This window comes from Bombina bombina, chromosome 2 (genome assembly GCF_027579735.1).
Source record: "Bombina bombina isolate aBomBom1 chromosome 2, aBomBom1.pri, whole genome shotgun sequence".
NCBI classification, from domain to species: Eukaryota; Metazoa; Chordata; class Amphibia; order Anura; family Bombinatoridae; genus Bombina; species Bombina bombina.
In genome coordinates, this window is record NC_069500.1 from 34,323,137 (window position 1) to 34,348,485 (window position 25,349).

The 25,349-nt window shown below is 42.4% G+C and overlaps 1 protein-coding gene across 4 annotated transcripts in view; it reads right to left on the reverse strand.

Annotated features, from left to right (window-relative positions):
- The window catches only part of FANCG (FA complementation group G), a 151,044-nt gene that overhangs the window by 67,369 nt on the left and 58,326 nt on the right, over positions 1-25,349 (reverse strand). For all 4 annotated transcript variants that reach the window (XM_053701003.1, XM_053701002.1, XM_053701000.1 and 1 more), the window contains exons 9-12: positions 23,080-23,240; positions 15,406-15,472; positions 11,833-12,131; positions 11,222-11,262 (exon numbers count right to left, since the gene is read on the reverse strand). In XM_053701003.1, coding sequence (XP_053556978.1) covers positions 11,222-11,262; positions 11,833-12,131; positions 15,406-15,472; positions 23,080-23,240 — 568 coding nt within the window. The remainder of the gene's footprint in view (positions 1-11,221; positions 11,263-11,832; positions 12,132-15,405; positions 15,473-23,079; positions 23,241-25,349) is intronic.

Here is a 25,349-nt window from a genome sequence, read left to right on the forward strand (position 1 = left end):
CCCCCCCCTTTGACATGTGCAATTTTTGACTAAGTGACTAAAACGTATATGCACTTTATTCTTAAGTGTCTATTTAAACTTGTAAATGTTGTAAAGGTAGTAACATACACACACACAGACACACTCATACACTGAAACACACACACACACACTCATACATAAGGATTCACATATAGACACTCTAGCAGACACGCAAAAAACACACTCAGACACAGACACCCAGACAGACACTCAGCACTTGTTTACATTGACCTGACAAGTAATGAGGTAGACTACAGTTTTGTAAAAAAAAGAAAATTTAGAAAACAAAATATGGAGTTCTGATTATCTTTTTGTAAAGGAAGATGCCAACTAAATGATGGCAACAGCATGCTGTGGCTGAGAGGAAGGGCCCTGCCTAAACAATAATTTAAAGGTTAAATGGTGGATTAGGTGACTTCCGGAAAGGTCTCATTAGTCTCAAAGTCTGTAGAAAGATGTGAATAATCAGTAGTAAGGTCAAAATGTCCGAAAAAGGAACAGACAATGGACACACGCAAGCTCAAACTTCCACATACATCCAAGGAAACACTGACAGAGACAGCCTCAAAAAAACACACAAAAACATACACACACAGAGACACCCACAGAAAACACACAAAGACATACACACAGAGAGACAACCACATAAAACACAGAAAGACATACATACACACAACCCTCACTGAGACATCCACAGAAAACACACAAAGACATACACACACCCTAACAGAGACACCCACAGAAAACACACACCCTCACAGAGACATCCACAGAAAACACAGATATACACACCCACCCTCACAGAGGCATCCAGAGAAAATACACAAAGACAAACATACACACACCCTCACAGAGACACCCAAAGAAAAAGCTCAAAGACATATGCACACACCCTCACAGACATCCACAGAAAATGCATAAAGACATACACACCCACCCTCACATAGAGACCCACAGAAAAAATACATACACACTCATAGAGACAGAAACCAAAGCACAAAGACATAAATACAGACACCCACAGAAACACTCACAGGAGGACACATTTATGCACCTTGCATCCCCTAAATCAACGTTGTGAGATATGCATGATAATTTTTTTTTCGAAATTAAGAGATCACCTTTTAAAGAATCATATTTGTAAATGTGCAAACAAAAAATAATTCTGTGAATTCAAAATTGTACATTAATGATCTGGGTAGATGGCTAGATGAAGAAAAATATTTTAAAAGGTTGACATATGTTTGTTTGTCTTTTCCCCAATCAAGAGCACCACTTCAAATATAGTGTACAAATGTTCCCATCTGTCAGCTGTATTATGGATTTTGAAAATGCTGTACACTATATGGTCTTGGTGGAACCATAAGCTGTGGTACTCATACCATTAGATCTTATTAAATGCAGGATTTAGGCTTGTTGGTATGTACTTCAAAATTAAGTCAGCTGTAGTGTAAACTGAACAGTTTTAAGTTGACCTGTCTCATTTCAAACACTGAGAAATCTTAGTCTGAGAGTATAACATTTTATGCAGATGTAAAAATCTTAGATAAGATGCATCCTTGCATCTGGAAAGTCCTTGCATAAATGCTAATACTTTACTCCTTGTAATAACATTTGCAATGCTCAATTAGCACTCTGCTGTAGTACCCACTAGTGGCTGCCAAAATGATTTTTTTTAGTTCTCGTCTTATGGGGCCCCCCTGGCCCATTGGGCCCCTGACCGGAGTCACCCCTGTCACCCCCTGATGGCGGCCCTGCCAATATATTCTTGCAGGTGGGAAAAAGTGACTGCAGGCCATTAAAGGGACAGTAAACACCTTTAGAATTGAATATACAAGGTTTAGATATGTGAAGTAAAACAACTGTAATATGGTGTAATTATTTATTGTGTACCATTTTCCAAGTCATTTAGCTATGATAATTGAGGATTTTCTAATTCTCAGAACCAAAAAAAAGCTCACTGCAGACATCAAAAATCTAACTCTGCGATACTTTTCCTATTTGGCTTTAACAGACATTGTTAGCTGTATGACATTGTTAGCTGTTTATTTAAGCCCAGATTGGCTCCTACAAAGGAGACAAGTTGTGGTTATAATCAAATTTAATTTTGCGGCATTATCTTTAATATAATGTAACATGGCCCTGCCTAATCCTGCCATTAATGACCAGCCGACCATAGAAAAAACATAATTTATGCTTACCTGATAAATTTATTTCTCTTGTAGTGTGTTCAGTCCACGGGTCATCCATTACTTATGGGATATATTCTCCTTCCCAACAGGAAGTTGCAAGAGGATCACCCAAGCAGAGCTGCTATATAGCTCCTCCCCTCACATGTCATATCCAGTCATTCGACCGAAACAAGACGAGAAAGGAGAAACTATAGGGTGCAGTGGTGACTGGAGTTATAATTTAAAATTTAGAACCTGCCTCAAAAAAGACAGGGCGGGCCGTGGACTGAACACACTACAAGAGAAATAAATTTATCAGGTAAGCATAAATTATGTTTTCTCTTGTTAAGTGTGTTCAGTCCACGGGTCATCCATTACTTATGGGATACCAATACCAAAGCTAAAGTACACGGATGATGGGAGGGACAAGGCAGGAACGTTAAACAGAAGGAACCACTGCCTGTAGAACCTTTCTCCCAAAAACAGCCTCGGAAGAAGCAAAAGTATCAAATTTGGAAAATTTGGAAAAAGTATGAAGTGAAGACCAAGTTGCAGCCTTGCAAATCTGTTCAACAGAGGCCTCATTCTTAAAGGCCCAAGTGGAAGCCACAGCTCTAGTGGAATGAGCTGTAATTCGTTCAGGAGGCTGCTGACCAGCAGTCTCATAGGCTAAACGTATTATGCTACAAAGCTAAAAAGAGAGAGAGGTAGGCGAAGCCTTTTGACCTCTCCTCTGTCCAGAGTAAACGACAAACAAAGAAGAAGTTTGCCGAAAATCTTTAGTTGCCTGTAAGTAAAACTTCAGGGCACGGACTACGTCTAGATTATGCAAAAGACATTCCTTCTTTGAAGAAGGATTAGGACATAATGATGGAACAACAATCTCTTGATTGATATTCTTGTTAGAAACAACCTTAGGTAAAAACCCAGGTTTAGTACGCAGGACTACCTTGTCTGAATGAAAGATCAGATAAGGGGAATCACAATGTAAGGCAGATAACTCAGAGACTCTTCGAGCCGAGGAAATAGCCATCAAAAACAGAACTTTCCAAGATAAAAGTTTAATATCAATGGAATGAAGGAGTTCAAACGGAACACCCTGCAGAACTTTAAGAACCAAGTTTAAGCTCCAAGGAGGAGCAACAGTTTTAAATACAGGTTTAATTCTAGCCAAAGCCTGACAAAAAGCCTGGACGTCTGGATTGTCTGCCAGACGCTTGTGTAAAAGAATAGACAGAGCAGAAATCTGTCCCTTTAGTGAACTAGCGGATAAGCCCTTTTCTAAACCCTCTTGTAGAAAGGACAATATCCTAGGAATCCTAACCTTACTCCATGAGTAACTCTTGGATTCACACCAATATAAATATTTACGCCATATCTTATGGTAAATTTTTCTGGTAACAGGTTTCCGAGCCTGTATTAATGTATCAATAACCGAATCCGAAAACCCATGCTTTGATAGAATCAAGCGTTCAATTTCCAAGCAGTCAGCCTCAGAGAAATTAGGTTTGGATGGTTGAAAGGACCCTGAATTAGAAGGTCCTGCCTCAGGGGTAGAGACCATGGTGGACAGGACGACATGTCCACTAGGTCTGCATACCAGGTCCTGCGTGGCCACGCAGGCGCTATCAGAATCACTGATGCTCTCTCCTGTTTGATCCTGGCAATCAGTCGAGGTAGCAACGGAAAAGGTGGAAACACATAAGCTATGTTGAAAACCCAAGGGGCTGCTAGTGCATCTACCAGCACCGCTCCCGGGTCCCTGGACCTGGATCCGTAACAAGGAAGCTTGGCGTTCTGGCGAGATGCCATGAGATCCAGATCCGGTTTGCCCCAACGATGAATCAGTTGAGCAAATACCTCCGGGTGAAGTTCCCACTCCCCTGGATGAAAAGTCTGGCGACTTAGAAAATCCGCCTCCCAGTTCTCCACGCCTGGAATGTAGATCGCTGACAGGTGGCAAGAGTGAGACTCTGCCCAGCGAATTATCTTCGAGACTTCCAACATCGCTAGGGAACTCCTGGTTCCCCCTTGATGATTGATGTAAGCCACAGTCGTGATGTTGTCCGACTGAAATCTGATGAACCTCAGTGTTGCTAACTGAGGCCAAGCTAGAAGAGCATTGAATATTGCTCTTAATTCTAGAATGTTTATTGGGAGGAGTTTCTCCTCCTGAGTCCACGATCCCTGAGCCTTCAGGGAATTCCAGACTGCTCCCCAGCCTAGTAGGCTGGCATCTGTTGTTACAATCGTCCAATCTGGTCTGCGAAAGGTCATTCCTTTGGACAGATGAACCCTAGACAACCACCAGAGAAGAGAATCTCTGGTCTCCTGGTCCAGATTTAGCAAAGGGGACAGATCTGAGTAATCCCCGTTCCATTGACTTAGCATGCATAGTTGCAGCGGTCTGAGATGCAGGCGCGCAAATGGCACTATGTCCATGGCCGCGACCATTAAGCCGATTACTTCCATGCACTGAGCTACTGATGGGCTTGGAATGGAGTGAAGGACACGGCAAGCATTGAGAATCTTTGATAACCTGGACTCCGTCAGGTAAATCTTCATCTCTACAGAATCTATAAGAGTCCCTAGAAAAGGGACCCTTGTGAGTGGTAACAGAGAACTCTTTTCCACGTTCACTTTCCACCCATGCGACCTCAGAAATGCTAGAACTATCTCTGTATGAGACTTTGCATTTTGAAAACTTGACGCTTGTATCAGAATGTCGTCTAGGTACGGAGCCACCGCTATGCCTCGTGGTCTTAGTACCGCCAGAAGTGAGCCCAGAACCTTCGTAAAAATTCTCGGGGCCGTAGCTAACCCGAAGGGAAGAGCTACAAACTGGTAATGCCTGTCTAGAAAAGCAAACCTTAGGTACCGATAATGATCTTTGTGAATCGGTATGTGAAGGTAGGCATCCTTTAAGTCCACTGTGGTCATATATTGACCCTCTTGGATCATGGGTAGGATGGTCCGAATGGTTTCCATCTTGAACGATGGAACCCTTAGGAATTTGTTTAAGATTTTTAAGTCTAAGATTGGTCTAAATGTTCCCTCTTTTTTGGGAACCACAAACAGATTTGAGTAAAACCCTTGCCATTGTTCCGTTCGCGGAACTGGGTGGATCACTCCCATCACTAAGAGGTCTTGTACACATTGTAGAAATGCCTCTTTCTTTACTAGGTTTGTTGATAACCTTGACAGATGAAACCTCCCTTGTGGAGGAAAAGTTTTGAAATCCAGAAGGTATCCCTGAGATACAATCTCCAACGTCCAGGGATCCTGTACATCTCTTGCCCAAGCCTGGGTGAAGAGAGAAAGTCTGCCCCCCACTAGATCCGTCTCCGGAGAGGGGGCCCTGTCTTCATGCTGTCTTAGGGGCGGAAGTAGGCTTTCTGGCCTGCTTGCCCTTGTTCCCTGACTGGTTGCCTTTCCAACCCTGTCTGTAACGAGCAGTAGTTCCTTCCTGTTTTGGAGCGGAGGAAGTTGATGCTGCTCCTGCCTTGAAGTTACGAAAGGTACGAAAATTAGACTGTTTGGCCTTTGATTTGGCCCTGTCCTGAGGAAGGGTGTGGCCCTTACCTCCCGTAATGTCAGCAATAATTTCCTTCAAGCCGGGCCCGAATAAGGTCTGCCCTTTGAAGGGAATGTTAAGTAGTTTAGACTTAGAAGTTACATCTGCTGACCAGGATTTAAGCCATAGCGCCCTACGCGCCTGTATGGCGAATCCGGAATTTTTAGCCGTAAGTTTGGTTAAATGCACTACGGCATCTGAAACAAACGCATTAGCTAGTTTAAGCGTTCTAACTTTGCTCAAAGTCTCATCCAATGGTGCTGTGCGAATCGCCTCTTCCAGAGACTCAAACCAGAATGCCGCTGCAGCCGTGACAGGCGCAATGCATGCAAGAGGCTGCAATATAAAACCTTGTTGAACAAACATTTTCTTAAGGTAACCCTCTAATTTTTTATCCATTGGATCTGAGAAAGCACAGCTATCCTCCACCGGGATAGTGGTACGCTTGGCTAAAGTAGAAACTGCTCCCTCCACCTTAGGGACCGTCTGCCATAAGTCTCGTGTGGTGGCGTCTATAGGGAACATTTTTCTAAATATCGGAGGATGGGAAAAAGGCACACCGGGTCTATCCCACTCCTTACTAATAATTTCTGTAAGCCTTTTTGGTATAGGAAAAACGTCAGTACACACCGGTACCGCATAGTATCTATCCAACCTACATAATTTCTCTGGGATTTCCACCGTGTCGCAATCATTCAGAGCTGCTAACACCTCCCCTAGTAACACGCGGAGGTTCTCAAGCTTAAATTTAAAATTTGAAATTTCTGAATCCGGTCTCCCCGGATCAGAACCGTCACCGACAGAATGAAGCTCACCGTCCTCATGTTCTGCAAATTGTGACGCAGTATCAGACATGGCTCTCGTGTCATCAGCGCGCTCTGTCCTTAACCCAGAGCTATCGCGCTTGCCTCTTAATTCGGGCATATTGTATAATACTTCTTTCATAACATTAGCCATATCATGTAAAGTGATTTGTAAGGGCCTTGATGTACTTGGCGCCTCAATCTTACGCATCTCCCGAGCGGGAGACGAAGGTACTGACACGTGAGGAGAGTTAGACGGCATAACTTCCCCCTCGTCGTCTGGTGATAATTTCTTTATCGGTACAGATTGACTTTTATTCATAGTAATATCAATACAATTGGTACACATATTTCTATTGGGCTCCACATAGGCTTTTGAACACAATGAACAAGCAGATACCTTTGTATCAGACATGTCTAAACAGACTTAGCAATGAAGCTAGCAAGCTTGGAAATCACTCTCAATAAGTTTACAAGCAATTATAAAAAACGCTGCAGCGCTTTTAAAAACAGAGTTGAATTACAAAGAAAACTAATTCAGTTATAGACAAACAATTCTTAACGAGAAGTGTATTAATTAGCAGAGGATTGCACCCGTTAGCAAAAGGATGATTAACCCCTCATTACCCAAAAACGGATATCAAATTAAGATTTAACGCTTTAATCACAGTCAAACACACTGTCACAGATCTGCTGTGACTGATTACCTCCCTCAAAAACGAATTTTGCAGACCCCTGAGCTCTCTAGAGACGTCCTGGATCAAGGAGGAAGAAACAGAAAGACTGTGCTAGAATTTTAACTGCGCAACAAGGCGCTAAAACAAGGTCCCTCCCACTCATATTACAACAGTGGGAGACCTGATATAACGGTTTCTATGACGAAAAATACGTTAGCCATGTGGAAAAAAATCATGCCCAAAAGATTTATCACCAAAGTACCTCACAAAACGAATAACATGCCAGTAAATGTTTTAAAAACAACATTTTCAATGTCATGTAAAGTTATCACTAAGCCTGCTACCAGTCGCTTCCACTGCAGATAAAGGGACAGTATACTGTAAAATAGTTTTTCCCTTAATGTGTTTACAATTGCTTTTTTACCAACTGCAGAGTAAAAAATGTATGAAAATTTGCTTTTTAAGGTTTATTTCTGTATATTAAAGCTCTGATTTTGTGTTTTGAAGCCACAGCCTAATAAAATAGGTTGAGCTTGTAGGTATAATCAGATCTCATTACTGTATCACATTGTGCACATATACCTGCTTCTTTATCTTATATCTGTCCTTAAAACAATCCCCAATACTTTGAGAGAACAATGGAAAATCAACATTTTATTACCTTATCTCTGCTATATCACACTGGGAGTGTAATTTCTTCTGCTGGCTGTGTTTACAAAGCTTATCTATAGCTGGTACGCGCGGCCACAAACTTTCAGAATAGGTGGGGATACCACATGCTAAATTAACAATTTCAAATGCCAATATATGGGTAAAGGAGCTACTTGTAAACAATTTAATACACTCCAGCAGGTAAAGTGGATCATTGGGAACAATTTAAAGGGGAGAATTTTTTTGAGTAAACTGCCCCTTAAGGCTTAAACATTATTTCAGTATTAACAGTATTTTCTCAGTCAAATTCTAGTCCCTAGAATAACTCAACTGCGCATACATTTATCAGCCTGATACCAGTCGCTACTACTGCATTTAAGGCTTTACTTACATCATATGGGTAACAGCAGTATTTTCTTAGTCAATTCCATTCCCAGAAAATAATGTACTGCACATACCTCATTTGCGGGGGACCCCGCATGCTATTCCCCTCTTTCTGAAGTTACCCTACTCCTCAGAATGTCGAGAACAGCCAGCGTATCTTAGTTACGTCTGCTAAGATCATAGAAAAACGCAGGCAGATTCTTCTCCAAATACTGCCTGAGATACAAAAAAACGGCACACTCCGGTGTCATTTTAAAATAACAAACTTTTTATTGAAGAATAATTAAGTAAAACTCCAACTCCTCTCGCGACCTCCTTCTTTGTTGAGGGTTGCAAGAGAATGACTGGGTATGACATGTGAGGGGAGGAGCTATATAGCAGCTTTGCTTGGGTGATCCTTTTGCAACTTCCTGTTGGGAAGGAGAATATATCCCATAAGTAATGGATGACCCGTGGACTGAACACACTTAACAAGAGAAAAAAGCCTGGGCGCCCCTGTTGTAGATGGAGACAATTACAAAACTAAATACTAGAACGTGTAAGATAATATCACTTAAAAATGTTCACGAAAAAGTAAATGTAACTGCAAATTATTTAGTGATAATTAATGTCTGAGTTTTCACATCAATCAGATCAGGAAATAGATTATACAATACGAATAAAAACAAAAAAATGTGGGGGGCGTGTCCAAGCAGCGACCTTGAGCGGTCGCACATTTCTTGAGCTCCGGGTGAAGAGCTGTTAATTTGCCGGTAATAGTTCGATAGTTACAGCAAAGTGAGCTTCCATGACTGGTTTCATGTGAATACAAGATAAAGCACTCAAAGATTTTTTTCAGTTGCCTGTATTGATGACCCCAGGGCGGAAAAGGACTTTAGAGGCCTGTAGTGACGGCACATTCGCAGGCTGCGTCTCCCCCCCGGATTCTTCTGGGGTGTACGGCTGGAGCTATTTGTGCTTTTGAATAGAATTGGCACATCAGCCTGCTCTACAACGCTGACAGCGTACTTCTAAGCAGCACGATACAACCTTGCTACTAAGCTCTACAGCTAAAATGCGAGACAAGTCTCTTACTGATAGGTGGGACGAGATCCTTGCCAAGATGGAAGACCTCTTTATGCCCTTGATAGAGAAGGCGCTATCAGAGAACAAATTACAACTCCTTACAGAAAGTCTGTCTGACGCTGCAGATTCAGAGCAACCTCAATTGCAGCCCAAGGATAAACAACTCGAAACACATATAAATCCTATGTGGGTCAGTGAACCTATCACTCAGAGAAAAGGAGAGCCCCGGTCACAGGACTGCATCCCATTACCTTTATCTACCCCAGCGGCTCTGACTAGAACCATAGAAGGAGTCTCTCGGAACGGCTTAAAAGAAACACATTCACACTTAGTTCAGAGCGTTGAAACCCAGCAACGCACCTACCAAGCGAAGATGGCGCCCGGAACAGCTACAGTTATAAGTTGCAGCAGTAAAGTCTTCAAAGAAGGCGCAGAGAAACCTCTTGTATATAATCCGGAGACTTCAAGTCTGCCTGACCAGATCAGATTTGAGCCGGAGTCGGCGGCACTGCCCTGGAGCCCAGGGGGGAGCTCCGGGGAGTCCGCGATCCCTGAAGCAGTAAATCTCTTGATCTCTAACGATCCTCCAGAAACCCACTCAGGCAGATATAGATCTCAAAGTACAGTGCAGAAGAAAACCCAGCTTATGTCTAACCGCACCAGGATTAAAACCAAGAAGGGGCTTCAAATACGGGTGTTTGCTGTCGATCAGCAGAAGGCATGCAGTGTACATAAAATGGAGACATTTGGGACTTTAGCTAAGTAACTCAGCTCTGGTAGCGATTAAACATAAAAATTGTGTTCAGTTATTAGAAAGTTTTTTATATATGTGTATGGGAATTGGGGGTTGTTTGGAGGGCACTGTTTTCATTATGTTATCAATCTTCTATATACAACTTCGCTATAGTTCTTTCCTTTTTTAATATATAATGGAAGGGAGGAGTAAGGCCCTTTTTCTAGGCAATAATGTTAGCAGACGTTATCATCTGGCATGTATATAAGGCTGCACAGCAACGTGCCCTCGCTCTTCTTTACATTTGACAGTAGTGAGTTCTGGGGGTTTGGGGGGGGCTTCCCGGGCAAAACTTAGCTTTCCCCATAAAGAAGGCGGGCCTCCAGAATCTAGGATAGTCTAAATAAGATGGCGGTGCAGGTTTGATAGTTTGATCTAGTGGTCTACGGCCGGGACCACGGGACAGACATAAAATTCACAGAATACCGCGCCTAAGCTAGCTTAGACAACCCCAGACATATACATGAATTAGTAGTGCAGCTTTTTACATACAGATATTGCCCTGTCAGCTTGTTTTATGTATACAGCAACCCAAGCTATACCTCAGTTCTGAAATCATAGACCAACTAACATGAATATGATTATATATTAACTATCTAGAAAGATGGCAAAAACTGTACACATAGCTGTTTATTAATGCTGCTCCTATATATTAGAGGTTCGTATTGTTCTTTATTATAACTGTTTTATGGTTAATGATTTGTGGCGATGTGCCTTATGTATGTCCTATGTTTAGCTCCAGCCCCAGCATCTGGATTATAACTTGTTTCTAAAATATTTGTAATGTTCTCTTTCTAGCAGGATGCTGCTTTTTTGTTTTCTCTCTTAATTTTGTTATTATTAAATCCCCTGGACTTTATCTGTGCTTCACCCTGAAAGGTCCAAAAGTGACCCACTACACCAAATTAGGGGAAGAAAATCGAGGACTATAACTTTATATATCTATCTTTGCAAAGATTTTTGGATCCCAACTTGTGACATGTGTATAACTTTATATTGTATGTCATTTTTTTTTTTTATGTCCTCAATAAAAATATTAAAAAAAAAAAAAAAAAAAAAAAGTGACAATATTCATCACTCACCAGAGTTTATGACTTGGATCTTCAGCAATAGATTGATACATCTGCAGAAGAAGAGTGAGCGTTATCCTAGCTAATAGTGAGTAATAAAAGCAAACATTTTTATGGGCAAAACTTATGTATCCAATAAAGATCAATTTAAAAAACATGATCAACCACCATGTAAAGTCATCTTATAAAGGGACAATAAATGTACCACTAAGACCATTAATTGGATACTCCATACTGATCTAGCAAATACAGAAAACAATACCCTAACTCAGTGATGGGCCAATTTCCAAAAACGAGGGCAGCAGATCAGTATTTTAGAAGCATTAAGGGCTGCATATAACTATAAAGCTAATAAAAACAAAAATAATAATATATTTCCTAAAGATGTTCAGTGGCACAGGACCAGTTTTAGATAAGGTTGCAGGGCACCCTGTATCTGCTGCTCCCAGCTCCAGAGGGCTTTTTTTTTTTGTTATGGCCACAGTATTTTCCCACCGACCATAAGTCCCCAAACCCCACATTATTTTTCCTGGGGCCCCATAAACTACTGAACATGTTCTTCGTTCAGCATTTTTTTTCTCTGAGGCTGCAAACGCTAGTACAGTTGGCCATGCCTGCCCTACCTTGTGAACTCTGATACGGCCTCCTTGCTGTCTCTCAGTAGCTCCTGGATACGTCCCTGCAACAAGTGAGCAGATGCAGCCCACAAGATGTAGTTCAGCTGTTCCACCTTACATGACATCTGGTCTTGCCCTCTTCTCTCTAAAGTGAGTCTTTCTGGGATGACATCTCTGGTTCTACTGATGACTTCCTCAATCACTGTCATGGCATCTTGGTACCTCTTCTCCTCTATGAGAGCTGCTGCTGTCTCTAAAAACACCTGAGGAATCCTAGGGAGGGGAGCAGGACTAGGAAACAAACCCTGGGAAAGGAAAAGGTCAAAGAAGTAGAATGAACAAAACAAACTAGTGGATTAGAAATCAAAGGGTTCAGACAATTTGCAGCACCATTAACTTAATTTTAATCGCAACATCAATTGTAGCTTTAGATGACTTTAGCATTACTAATGCAGTATGAGACAGTAATCAAGACCAAGTAATTACAGGCTGGTCAGTCTGACAGGTTTTGTTGAAGCAGAAAACTGTGCACCATTCAGTTATCTACATATTAACAGAGCACTCAATAAATTCATACATTACATGTCTTGGGACTAGAACAAGGCAAAAGTGAGAAGGATCTGCAGACAAACTGCACCTTTGTTTTAATTGATATAAAAGCATAGCTCAGTGATAATCTAAGCTAATTGAAACAAATTGTTCCATAATATTAAAAGGGATATGTTATACATTATGTAGAATTCTACACCCATCTTAAAAAACAAAAGCTCCCTGGTACAGATGATGCCTGTGCTGTAAGCCCCCTGGTACAGATGACACCTGTGCTGTAAGCCCCCTGGTACAGATGACACCTGTGCTGTAAGCCCCCTGGTACAGATGACACCTGTGCTGTAAGCCCCCTGGTACAGATGACACCTGTTCTGTAAGCTCCCTGGTACCGATGATAGCTGTGCTGTGAGCCCCCTGATACAGATGACACCTGTGCTGTAAGCCCCCTGGTACAGATGACACCTGTGTTCTAAGCCCCCTGGTAAAATGACACCTGTGCTGTAAGCTCCCTGGTACCGATGATAGCTGTGCTTTAAGCCCCCTGGTACAGATGACACCTGTGCTGTAAGCTCCCTGGTACAGATGATAGCTGTGCTGTAAGCTCCCTGGTACAGATGATAGCTGTGCTTCTAAGCCCCCTGGTACAGATGATAGCTGTGCTCTAACCCCCCTGGTACAGATGACGCCTGTGCTGTAAGCCCCCTGGTAAAGATGATAGCTGTGCTGTAAGCTCCCTGGTACAGATGATAGCTGTGCTTCTAAGCCCCCTGGTACAGATGATAGCTGTGCTCTAACCCCCCTGGTACAGATGACACCTGTGCTGTAAGCCCCCTGGTACAGATGACACCTGTGCTGTAAGCTCCCTGGTACAGATGATAGCTCTGCTGTAAGCCCCCTGGTAAAGATGATAGCTGTGCTGTAAGCTCCCTGGTACAGATGATAGCTGTGCTTTAAGCCCCCAGGTACAGATGACACCTGTGCTCTAAGCCCCCTGGTACAGATGACACCTGTGCTGTAAGCTCCCTGGTACCGATGATAGCTGTGTTCTAAGCCCCCTGGTAAAGATGATAGCTGTGCTGTAAGCTCCCTGGGTACAGATGACACCTGTGCTGTAAGCCACCTGGTACAGATGACACCTGTGCTGTAAGCTCCCTGGTACAGATGATAGCTGTGCTGTAAGCCCCCTGGTAAAGATGATAGCTGTGCTGTAAGCCCCCTGGTAAAGATGATAGCTCTGCTGTAAGCCCCCTGGTACAGATGATAGCTCTGCTGTAAGCCCCCTGGTAAAGATGATAGCTGTGCTGTAAGCTCCCTGGTACAGATGATAGCTGTGCTTTAAGCCCCCAGGTACAGATGACACCTGTGCTCTAAGCCCCCTGGTACAGATGACACCTGTGCTGTAAGCTCCCTGGTACCGATGATAGCTGTGTTCTAAGCCCCCTGGTAAAGATGATAGCTGTGCTGTAAGCTCCCTGGGTACAGATGACATCTGTGCTGTAAGCCCCCTGGTACAGATGACACCTGTGCTGTAAGCTCCCTGGTACAGATGATAGCTGTGCTGTAAGCCCCCTGGTAAAGATGATAGCTGTGCTGTAAGCCCCCTGGTAAAGATGATAGCTGTGCTGTAAGCCCCCTGGTAAAGATGATAGCTGTGCTTTAAGCCCCCAGGTACAGATGACACCTGTGCTGTAAGCCCCCTGGTACAGATGACACCTGTGCTGTAAGCTCCCTGGTACCGATGATAGCTGTGTTCTAAGCCCCCTGGTACAGATGATAGCTGTGCTATAAGCCCCCTGGGTACAGATGACACCTGTGCTGTAAGCTCCCTGGTACAGATGACACCTGTGCTGTAAGCCCCCTGGTACAGATGACACCTGTGCTGTAAGCCCCCTGGTACAGATGACACCTGTGCTGTAAGCTCCCTGGTAAAGATGATAGCTGTGCTGTAAGCCCCCTGGTAAAGATGATAGCTGTGCTGTAAGCTCCCTGGTACAGATGATAGCTGTGCTTTAAGCCCCCAGGTACAGATGACACCTGTGCTCTAAGCCCCCTGGTACAGATGACACCTGTGCTCTAAGCTCCCTGGTACAGATGATAGCTGTGCTGTAAGCCCCCTGGTAAAGATGACACCTGTGCTGTAAGCCCCCTGGTACAGATGATAGCTGTGCTGTAAGCCCCCTGGTACAGATGATAGCTGTGCTGTAAGCCCCCTGGTAAAGATGATAGCTGTGCTGTAAGCTCCCTGGTAAAGATGATAGCTGTGCTGTAAGCTCCCTGGTACAGATGATAGCTGTGCTTTAAGCCCCCAGGTACAGATGACACCTGTGCTCTAAGCCCCCTGGTACAGATGACACCTGTGCTCTAAGCTCCCTGGTACAGATGACACCTGTGCTGTAAGCCCCCTGGTACAGATGATAGCTGTGCTCTAAGCCCCCTGGTACAGATGATAGCTGTGCTCTAAGCCCCCTGGTACAGATGATAGCTGTGCTCTAAGCCCCCTGGTACAGATGACAGCTGTGCTGTAAGCCCCCTGGTACAGATGATAGCTGTGCTGTAAGCTCCCTGGTACAGATGACACTTGTGCTGTAAGCCACCTGGTACAGATGACACCTGTGCTGTAAGCCCCCTGGTACAGATGACACCTGTGCTGTAAGCCCCCTGGTACAGATGACACCTGTGCTGTAAGCCCCCTGGTACAGATGATAGCTGTGCTGTAAGCCCCCTGGTACAGATGACACCTGTGCTCTAAGCCCCCTGGTACAGATGACACCTGTGCTCTAAGCCCCCTGGTACAGATGACACCTGTGCTGTAAGCCCCCTGGTACGGATGACACCTGTGCTGTAAGCCCCCTGGTACAGATGACACCTGTGCTGTAAGCCCCCTGGTACAGATGATAGCTGTGCTGTAAGCCCCCTGGTACAGATGATAGCTGTGTTGTCTATGCCTTGGTGTCCTTGTCTTGGCATGATTTGCAATGTGGCATTACAGAACTAACCAATTCTATAACCATTTAGGAACCTGACACTTACATCCTTGTGAGTTCCATCCTGGAAAGCTGCAAGAAGATCCAAGTAATGTTCAACAGCATCTTCCGTCCTTTCAGGAAAAAAAACACTAATTTTACACAACAAATCATCAAAGTCCCAAGATGATGTCACAGTGGTGCTGGAAAGGTAAGCCCCGTTGTCACAGCTGTATATCTAGCGGAAGAGAGCCCATGGCTATGCGATCTTACAATGTACCTAGGGACACCCTCATTATAGCAGTGACAGTCGTATAGATAAGGCAAATTAAAGCTCACTCTCTGTAAGGTGCATTATCATAAAGACAACCGGGCAATAGATGCATTAAAAAAATTATGTGAAAATACAAAAAATGTTTCTTGGGGTCGTGATGGGCAACTACTGAGACTGAATGTTTCATACCAGCTGGCTCAAATCAAACTACAATATCATATAGATGTTGTTACATGTACAGTATATACCATTGGCGGCTGGTGATGTTTTAATATGTGACACACACACTGGGCAATGACAATTCTGTCTATTGTTACTGTTTGTGAGTGTATTACAAGTTGAAAGTAAACATGTTCGCTTGAGTGCCATTAAATAGAAAAAAACAATTTATGCTTACCTGATAAATTTATTTCTCTTGTGGTGTATCCAGTCCACGGATCATTCATTACTTGTGGAATATTCTCATTCCCAACAGGAAGTTGCAAGAGGACACCCACAGCAGAGCTGTTATATAGCTCCTCCCCTAACTGCCATATCCAGTCATTCGACCGAAAACACGCAGAGAAAGGAGAAACCATAGGGTGCAGTGGTGACTGTAGTTTAAATGAAAAAATTACCTGCCTTAAAATGACAGGGCGGGCCGTGGACTGGATACACCACAAGAGAAATAAATTTATCAGGTAAGCATAAATTGTGTTTTCTCTTGTAAGGTGTATCCAGTCCACGGATCATCCATTACTTGTGGGATACCAATACCAAAGCTAAAGTACACGGATGAAGGGAGGGACAAGGCAGGTACTTAAACGGAAGGTACCACTGCCTGTAAAACCTTTCTCCCAAAAATAGCCTCCGAAGAAGCAAAAGTATCAAATTTGTAGAATTTTGAAAAAGTATGAAGCGAAGACCAAGTCGCCGCCTTGCAAATCTGTTCAACAGAAGCCTCATTTTTAAAGGCCCAAGTGGAAGCCACAGCTCTAGTAGAATGAGCTGTAATCCTTTCAGGAGGCTGCTGGCCAGCAGTCTCATAGGCTAAGCGGATTATGCTTCTTAGCCAAAAAGAAAGAGAGGTTACCGAAGCCTTTTGACCTCTCCTCTGTCCAGAGTAGACAACAAACAAAGCAGATGTTTGACAAAAATCTTTAGTAGCTTGTAAGTAAAACTTTAAAGCACGAACCACGTCCAGATTGTGTAATAGACGTTCCTTCTTTGAAGAAGGATTAGGACACAAGGATGGAACAACAATCTCTTGATTGATATTCTTGTTAGATACCACCTTAAGTAAAAACCCAGGTTTGGTACGCAGGACTACCTTATCCGTATGGAAGATCAGATAAGGAGAATCACATTGTAAAGCAGATAACTCAGAGACTCTACGAGCCGAGGAAATAGCTACCAAAAACAGAACTTTCCAAGATAAAAGTTTGATATCTATGGAATGAAGAGGTTCAAACGGAACTCCTTGAAGAACCTTAAGAACCAAATTTAAGCTCCATGGGGGAGCAACAGGTTTAAACACAGGCTTGATTCTAACCAAAGCCTGACAAAATGCCTGAACGTCTGGAACATCTGCCAGATGCTTGTGCAAAAGAATAGACAGAGCAGAAATCTGTCCTTTTAAGGAACTAGCTGACAATCCTTTTTCCAAACCATCTTGGAGAAAAGATAATATCCTGGGAATCCTAACCCTTGGATTCACACCAATAAAGATATGTACGCCATATTTTATGGTAAATTTTCCTGGTGACAGGCTTTCGTGCCTGTATTAAGGTATCAATGACTGACTCGGAGAAGCCACGCTTTGATAAAATCAAGCGTTCAATCTCCAGGCAGTCAGTCTCACAGAAATTAGATTTGGATGGTTGAAAGGACCCTAAAGTAGAAGGTCCTGTCTCGGAGGCAGAGTCCATGGTGGAAAGGATGACATGTCCACCAGATCTGCATACCAGGTCCTGCGTGGCCACGCAGGCGCTATCAAAATCACCGATGCTCTCTCCTGCTTGACCTTGGCAATCAGTCGAGGGAGCAGAGGAAACGGTAAAAACACATAAGCCAGGTTGAAAGACCAGGGCGCTGCTAGAGCATCTATTAGCGTCGCCTTGGGATCCCTGGACCTGGATCCGTAACAAGGAAGCTTGGCGTTCTAGCGAGATGCCATGAGATCCAGTTCTGGTTTGCCCCAACCATGAATCAATTGTGCAAACACCTCCGGATGGAGTTCCCACTCTCCCGGATGAAAAGTCTGACGACTTAAAAAAATCCGCCTCCCAGTTCTCTACACCTGGGATATGGATAGCTGATAGGTGGCAAGAGTGAGTCTCTGCCCAGCAAATTATCTTTGAGACTTCTAACATCGCTAGGGAACTTCTTGTTCCCCCTTGATGGTTGATGTAAGCCACAGTCGTGATGTTGTCCGACTGAAATCTGATGTACCTCAGAGTTGCTAACTGAGGCCAAGCCTGAAGAGCATTGAATATCGCTCTTCCAGAATATTTATTGGAAGGAGTGTCTCCTCCTGAGTCCACGATCCCTGAGCCTTCAGGGAGTTCCAGACTGCACCCCAACCTAGAAGGCTGGCATCTGTTGTTACAATTGTCCAATCTGGCCTGCGAAAGGTCATACCTTTGGACAGATGGACCCGAGATAGCCATCAGAGAAGAGAATCCCTGGTCTCTTGATCCAGATTTAGTAGAGGGGACAAATCTGTGTAATCCCCGTTCCACTGACTGAGCATGCATAGTTGCAGCGGTCTGAGATGTAGGCGTGCAAACGGCACTAAGTCCATTGCCGCTACCATTAAGCCGATTACTTCCATGCACTGAGCCACCGAAGGGCGCGGAATGGAATGAAGAACACGGCAGGAATTTAGAAGCTTTGATAACCTGGACTCCGTCAGGTAAATTTTCATTTCTACAGAATCTATCAGAGTCCCTAGGAAGGAAACTCTTGTGAGTGGGGATAGAGAACTCTTTTCCTCGTTCACTTTCCACCCATGCGATCTCAGAAATGCCAGTACTACGTCCGTATGAGACTTGGCAATTTGGAAGTTTGACGCCTGTATCAGGATGTTGTCTAAATAAGGGGCCACTGCTATGCCCCGCGGCCTTAGGACCGCCAGAAGTGACCCTAGAACCTTCGTAAAGATTCTTGGGGCTGTAGCTAATCCAAAGGGAAGAGCTACAAACTGGTAATGCCTGTCTAGAAAGGCAAACCTGAGAAACCGATGATGATCTTTGTTATCGGAATGTGAAAATAAGCATCCTTTAAATCCACTGTAGTCATATATTGACCCTCCTGGATCATAGGTAGGATGGTACGAATAGTTTCCATCTTGAATGATGGAACTCTGAGGAATTTGTTTAAGATCTTTAGATCCAAAATTGGTCTGAAGGTTCCCTCTTTTTTGGGAACCACAAACAGATTTGAGTAAAAACCCTGTCCCTGTTCCTCCTTTGGAACTGGATGGATCACTCCCATAACTAGGAGGTCTCGTACACAGTGTAAGAATGCCTCTCTCTTTATCTGGTTTGCAGATAATTGTGAAAGGTGAAATCTCCCTTTTTGGGGGGGAAGCTTTGAAGTCCAGAAGATATCCCTGGGATATAATTTCCAACACCCAGGGATCCTGGACATCTCTTGCCCACGCCTGGGCGAAGAGCGAAAGTCTGCCCCCTACTAGATCCGTTACCGGATAGGGGGCCGTTCCTTCATGCTGTCTTAGAGGCAGCAGCAGGCTTTTTGGCCTGCTTACCTTTGTCCCAGGTCTGGTTTGGTCTCCAGACCGTCTTGGACTGAGCAAAAGTTCCCTCTTGTTTGCATTAGAGGAAGTTGATGCCGCACTTGCCTTGAAGTTTCGAAAGGCACGAAAAATAGACTGTTTGGCCCTTGATTTGGACCTGTCCTGAGGAAGGGCATGACCTTTTCCTCCAGTGATATCAGCAATAATCTCCTTCAAACCAGGCCCGAATAGGGTCTGCCCCTTGAAGGGAATGTTAAGCAGCTTAGATTTTGAAGTCACGTCAGCTGACCATGATTTAAAGCCATAGCGCCCTGCGCGCCTGTATAGCAAAACCAGAATTCTTAGCCGTTAGTTTAGTCAAATGAACAATGGCATCAGAAAACAAAGGAATTGGCTAGCTTAAGTGCTCTAAGCTTGCCAAGTATGTCATCCAATGGAGTCGCTACCTGTAAAGCCTCTTCCAGAGACTCAAACCAGAACGCCGCAGCAGCAGTGACAGAAGCAATGCATGCAAGGGGCTGTAGGATAAAACCTTATTGAATAAACATTTTCTTAAGGTAGCCTTCTAATTTTTTATCCATTGGATCTAAAAAAGCACAACTGTCCTCGACAGGGATAGTAGTACGCTTTGCTAAAGTAGAAACTGCTCCCTCCACCTTAGGAACTGTCTGTCATAAGTCCCGTGTGGTGGCGTCTATTGGAAACATTTTTCTAAAAATAGGAGGGGAAGAGAACGTCACACCTGGTCTATCCCATTCCTTATTAATAATTTCTGTAAACCTTTTAGGTATTGGAAAAACATCAGTACACACTGGCACTGCATAGTATTTATCCAGTCTACACAATTTCTCTGGCACTGCAATTGTATCACAGTCATTCAGAGCAGCTAAAACCTCCCTGAGAAACACGCAGAGGTGTTCAAGCTTAAATTTAAATGTAGAAATATCAGAATCAGGTTGCATCATCTTTCCTGAGTCAGAAACATCACCCACAGACTGAAGTTCTCCTTCCTCAGCTTATGCATATTGTGAGGCAGTATCAGACATGGTTCTTAAAGCGTCAGTATGCTCTGCATTTCGTCTAACCCCAGAGCTATCTCGCTTACCTCTAAATTCAGGTAGTCTGGCTAATACCGCTGACAGTGTATTATCCATGACTGCCGCCATGTCTTGTAAAGTAATCGCTATGGGCGCCCTAGATGTACTTGGCGCCATTTGAGCGTGAGTCCCTTGAGCGGGAGTCAAAGGATCTGACACGTGGGGAGAGTTAGTCGGCATAACTTCCCCCTCGTCAGATTCCTCTGGTGATAACATTTTTTAAAGACAGAATATGATCTTTATTGCTTAAAGTGAAATCAGTACATTTGGTACACATTCTAAGAGGGGGTTCCACCATGGCTTTTAAACATAATGAACAAGGAGTTTCCTCTATGTCAGACATGTTTGTACAGACTAGCAATGAGACTAGCAAGCTTGGAAAACACTTTAAATCAAGTTAACAAGCAAATATAAAAAACGGTACTGTGCCTTTAAGAGAAACAAATTGTCAAAATTTGAAAAACAGTGAAAAAAGGCAGTAAATCAAACGAAATTTTTACAGTTTATGTAATAAGTTAACAGAGCATTGCACCCACTTGCAAATGGATGATTAACCCCTTAATTAAAAAAAAACGATCAAAAAAATGATATAGACGTTTTTTAACAGACACAACAAACTGCCACAGCCTGCTGTGGCCCTACCTTCCCCAATAAACGACTTTGGAAAGCCTTTGAGCCCTTTAGAGATGTCCTATAGCATACAGGGGACTTCTGAGGGAAGCTGGATGTCACAGTTTGTAATTTTAACTGCACCAACTGTAACTTTTATACTACAACAGTGGAAAGCCTCAGGAAACTGTTTCTAGGCAAAATTTAAGCCAGCCATGTGGAAAAAACTAGGCCCCAATAAAGTTTTATCACCAAAGCATATATAAAAACGATTAAACATGCCAGCAAACGTTTTATATTGCAATTTTATAAGGGTATTACCCCTGAGAGTAAGCATGATACCAGTCGCTATTAAATCACTGTATTCAGGCTTAACTTACATTAATCCGGTATCAGCAGCATTTTCTAGCATTTTTACCTCTCTCCTCAGACATATGTGAGAACAGCAATGGATCTTAGTTACAACCTGCTAAGATCATAGAAAACTCAGGCAGATTCTTCTTCTATTTACTGCCTGGGATAAAATAGTACAACTCCGGTACCATTTAAAATAAACTTTTGATTGAAGATAAAAAACTAACTATATTTCACCACTCTCTCTTACTACCTCCATGTGTGTTGAGAGTTGCAAGAGAATGACAAGATATGGCAGTTAGGGGAGGAGCTATATAACAGCTCTGCTGTGGGTGTCCTCTTGCAACTTCCTGTTGGGAATGAGAATATCCCACAAGTAATGGATGATCCGTGGACTGGATACACCTTGCAAGAGAAATATTAGAGCACACTGTCCCTTATAATATATCATATGGATTCTAATACACAAACTTGCAGATTTGAGAGGAAATAAGGAGTTATATTTGATTTGCTTTAAAGGGGCATTCCAGTAAAAATGTAAGTGTGAGAAAAAAGGATGGAAATAAGCAGTGTCTTGTTAAGGTGGGATTTCAAGGATGAACAATTCCATTTAGAAAAGCATGAACATTACATTAAGGGGTCAATTTAACAAGCTCCGTATGGAGCTTGATGCCATGCGAAGGCTCGCCGGAAACAGAAGTTATGAAGCAGTGGTCTAAAGACCGCTGCTCCATAACCTGTCCGCCTGCTCTGAGGCGGCGGACAGAAATCAACCCAATCGCATACGATATGGTTGATTGACACCCCCTGCTAGTGGCTGATGGATCGCGAATCTGCAGGGGGCGGCATTGCACCAGCAGTTCCCAAGAACTCTAAAGTACTTTGAGCGCAAGTATCGCTTTCTTTAAAGTGACAGTATTATATGTTGCTTTTTTCTCTTCTCTAATTACAATGTCTAAATAAAATTTACTCAGAATAATTAAGAGACTGAATAATACAATTTAGAAACATATCTACTTTTTTTTAGTTTTCACTAGCAATGAATCCATTTAAGGATAAGGAAATAGTGAGTTTTGTAAATGATCTATCTAATGTATTTATTATTGTACTATTATTTGCTTATAATTGTCTGTTTAACCCCTGCAAAATGATTAAGCACATAGTAAAAGCGAGCTCTAGAGCAGCAGTGAACTACTGGGAGCTAGCTGAACAAATCTGCTGAGTCAATGACAATAGGAATATGGCTCTAGCCATCATATACACACATATAATTATAGGCAAGCAATAGTGCAATAATAAAATGCAGTAGCACATAAGAGCTTTAATCTGAAGCCAAAACATTCGGTTAAACCCCTGGTTAATGAAATGGGCTGCACTCCTCTGGCATTCAAAGGTTAAAACAACTTTGATTATAAGCTGATGACACAAATGCTTTTTGCCTGTTACAAATTGCTCATCTGATGTGAACAGCCAATAAGAGGAAAGCTTGCACCTGTGATCATGTCCTGTACATGCAAGAGGTTATGTGTATATGAGCTATAGTTAGTGCGCGGTGCTATAGCCTACATGTAACATGGTCAGCCTTAACAATATGTAGCACTGAGAAGAAACAGTGATGTGTCCAATCAGAAGCTTGTAATGAACAGGCAAGTGAAAAGTTCTAGGCTGTACCGTCGGATTTGGAGGCAGCGGTTTGCGATTAAGTACTTCACTTCCCAGCAAGTTGGAGCCCGAACACAGCTGGTCAGACTAGAGATATTACATATAAGTTCAGTTCTTACAAGGAAATGAGTTTCAGCAAAGGATGGTTCCTCCTTATGTCCTTTCAAAGCCTGAAGAAAACACAAAGTATAACACATTTAGTTGTTACTTTATACGATCAGTAACACCACCAATCATAATCAGTAACAGGTCACGTGATCATAATATCAGCTACACATACAGTAACACCACTAATCATCATTAGTTTATCGCATTATGTAATCAGTAACAGGTCACATGATCATAATATCACGCTACACATACAGTAACACCACTAATCATCATCAGTTTATCGCATTATGTCATCAGTAACAGGTCACATGATCATAATATCACGCTACACATACAGTAACACCACTAATCATCATCATTTTATCGCATTATGTAATCAGTAACACTTCACATGATCATATCACGCTACACATACAGTAACACCACTAATCATCATCATTTTATCGCATTATGTAATCAGTAACACTTCACATGATCATATCACGCTACACATACAGTAACATCACTAATCATCATCAGTTTATCGCATTATGTAATCAGTAACAGGTCACATGATCATAATATCACGCTACACATACAGTAACACCACTAATCATCATCAGTTTATCGCATTATTTAATCAGTAACAGGTCACATGATCATAATATCACGCTACACATACAGTAACACCACTAATCATCATCATTTTATCGCATTATGTAATCAGTAACCGGTCACATGATCATATCACGCTACACATACAGTAACACCACTAATCATCATCATTTTATCGCATTATGTAATCAGTAACCGGTCACATGATCATATCACGCTACACATACAGTAACACCACTAATCATCATCATTTTATCGCATTATGTAATCAGTAACAGGTCACATGATCATATCACGCTACACATACAGTAACACCACTAATCATCATCATTTTATCGCATTATGTAATCAGTAACAGGTCACATGATCATATCACGCTACACATACAGTAACACCACTAATCATCATCATTTTATCGCATTATGTAATCAGTAACAGGTCACATGATCATATCACGCTACACATACAGTAACACCACTAATCATCATCATTTTATCGCATTATGTAATCAGTAACAGGTAACATGATCACATCACGCTACACATACAGTAACACCACTAATCATCATTAGTTTATCGCACTATGTAATCAGTAACAGGTCACATGATCATAATATAATGCTACACATACAGTAACACCACTAATCATCATCCGTCTATCGAACTATAATCAGTAACAGGTCACATGATCATATCACGCTAAACATACAGTAACACCACTAATCATCATCCGTCTATCGCACTATAATCAGTAACAGGTCACATGATCATATCACGCTACAGATACAGTACCACCACTAATCATCATCCCTCTATCGCACTATAATCAGTAACAGGTCACATGATCATAATATCACGCTACACATATAGTAACACCACTAATCGTCATCAGTTTATCGCATTATGTAATCAGTAACAGGTCACATGATCATAATATCATGCTACACATACAGTAACACCACTAATCATCATCAGTTTATTGCATTATGTAATCAGTAACAGGTCACATGATCACAATATCACGCTACACCTACAGTAACACCACTAATCATCATCAGTTTATCGCATTATGTAAATCAGTAACAGGTCACATGATCATAATATCACGCTACACATACAGTAACACCACTAATCATCATCAGTTTATCGCATTATGTCATCAGTAACAGGTCACATGATCATAATATCACGCTACACATACAGTAACACCACTAATCATCATCAGTTTATCGCATTATGTAATCAGTAACAGGTCACATGATCATATCACGCTACAAATACAGTAACATCACTAATCATCATCAGTTTATCGCATTATGTTATCAGTAACAGGTCACATGATCATATCACGCTACACATACAGTAACATCACTAATCATCATTAGTTTATTGCATTATGTAATCAGTAACAGGCCACATGATCATATCACGCTACACATACAGTAACACTACTAATCATCATCAGTTTATTAGATTATGTAAACACTAACAGGTCACATGATAATAATATCACACTACACATACAGTAACACCACTAATCATCATCCCAGAGGCAGAAGTTTTCTTCACTTTCTG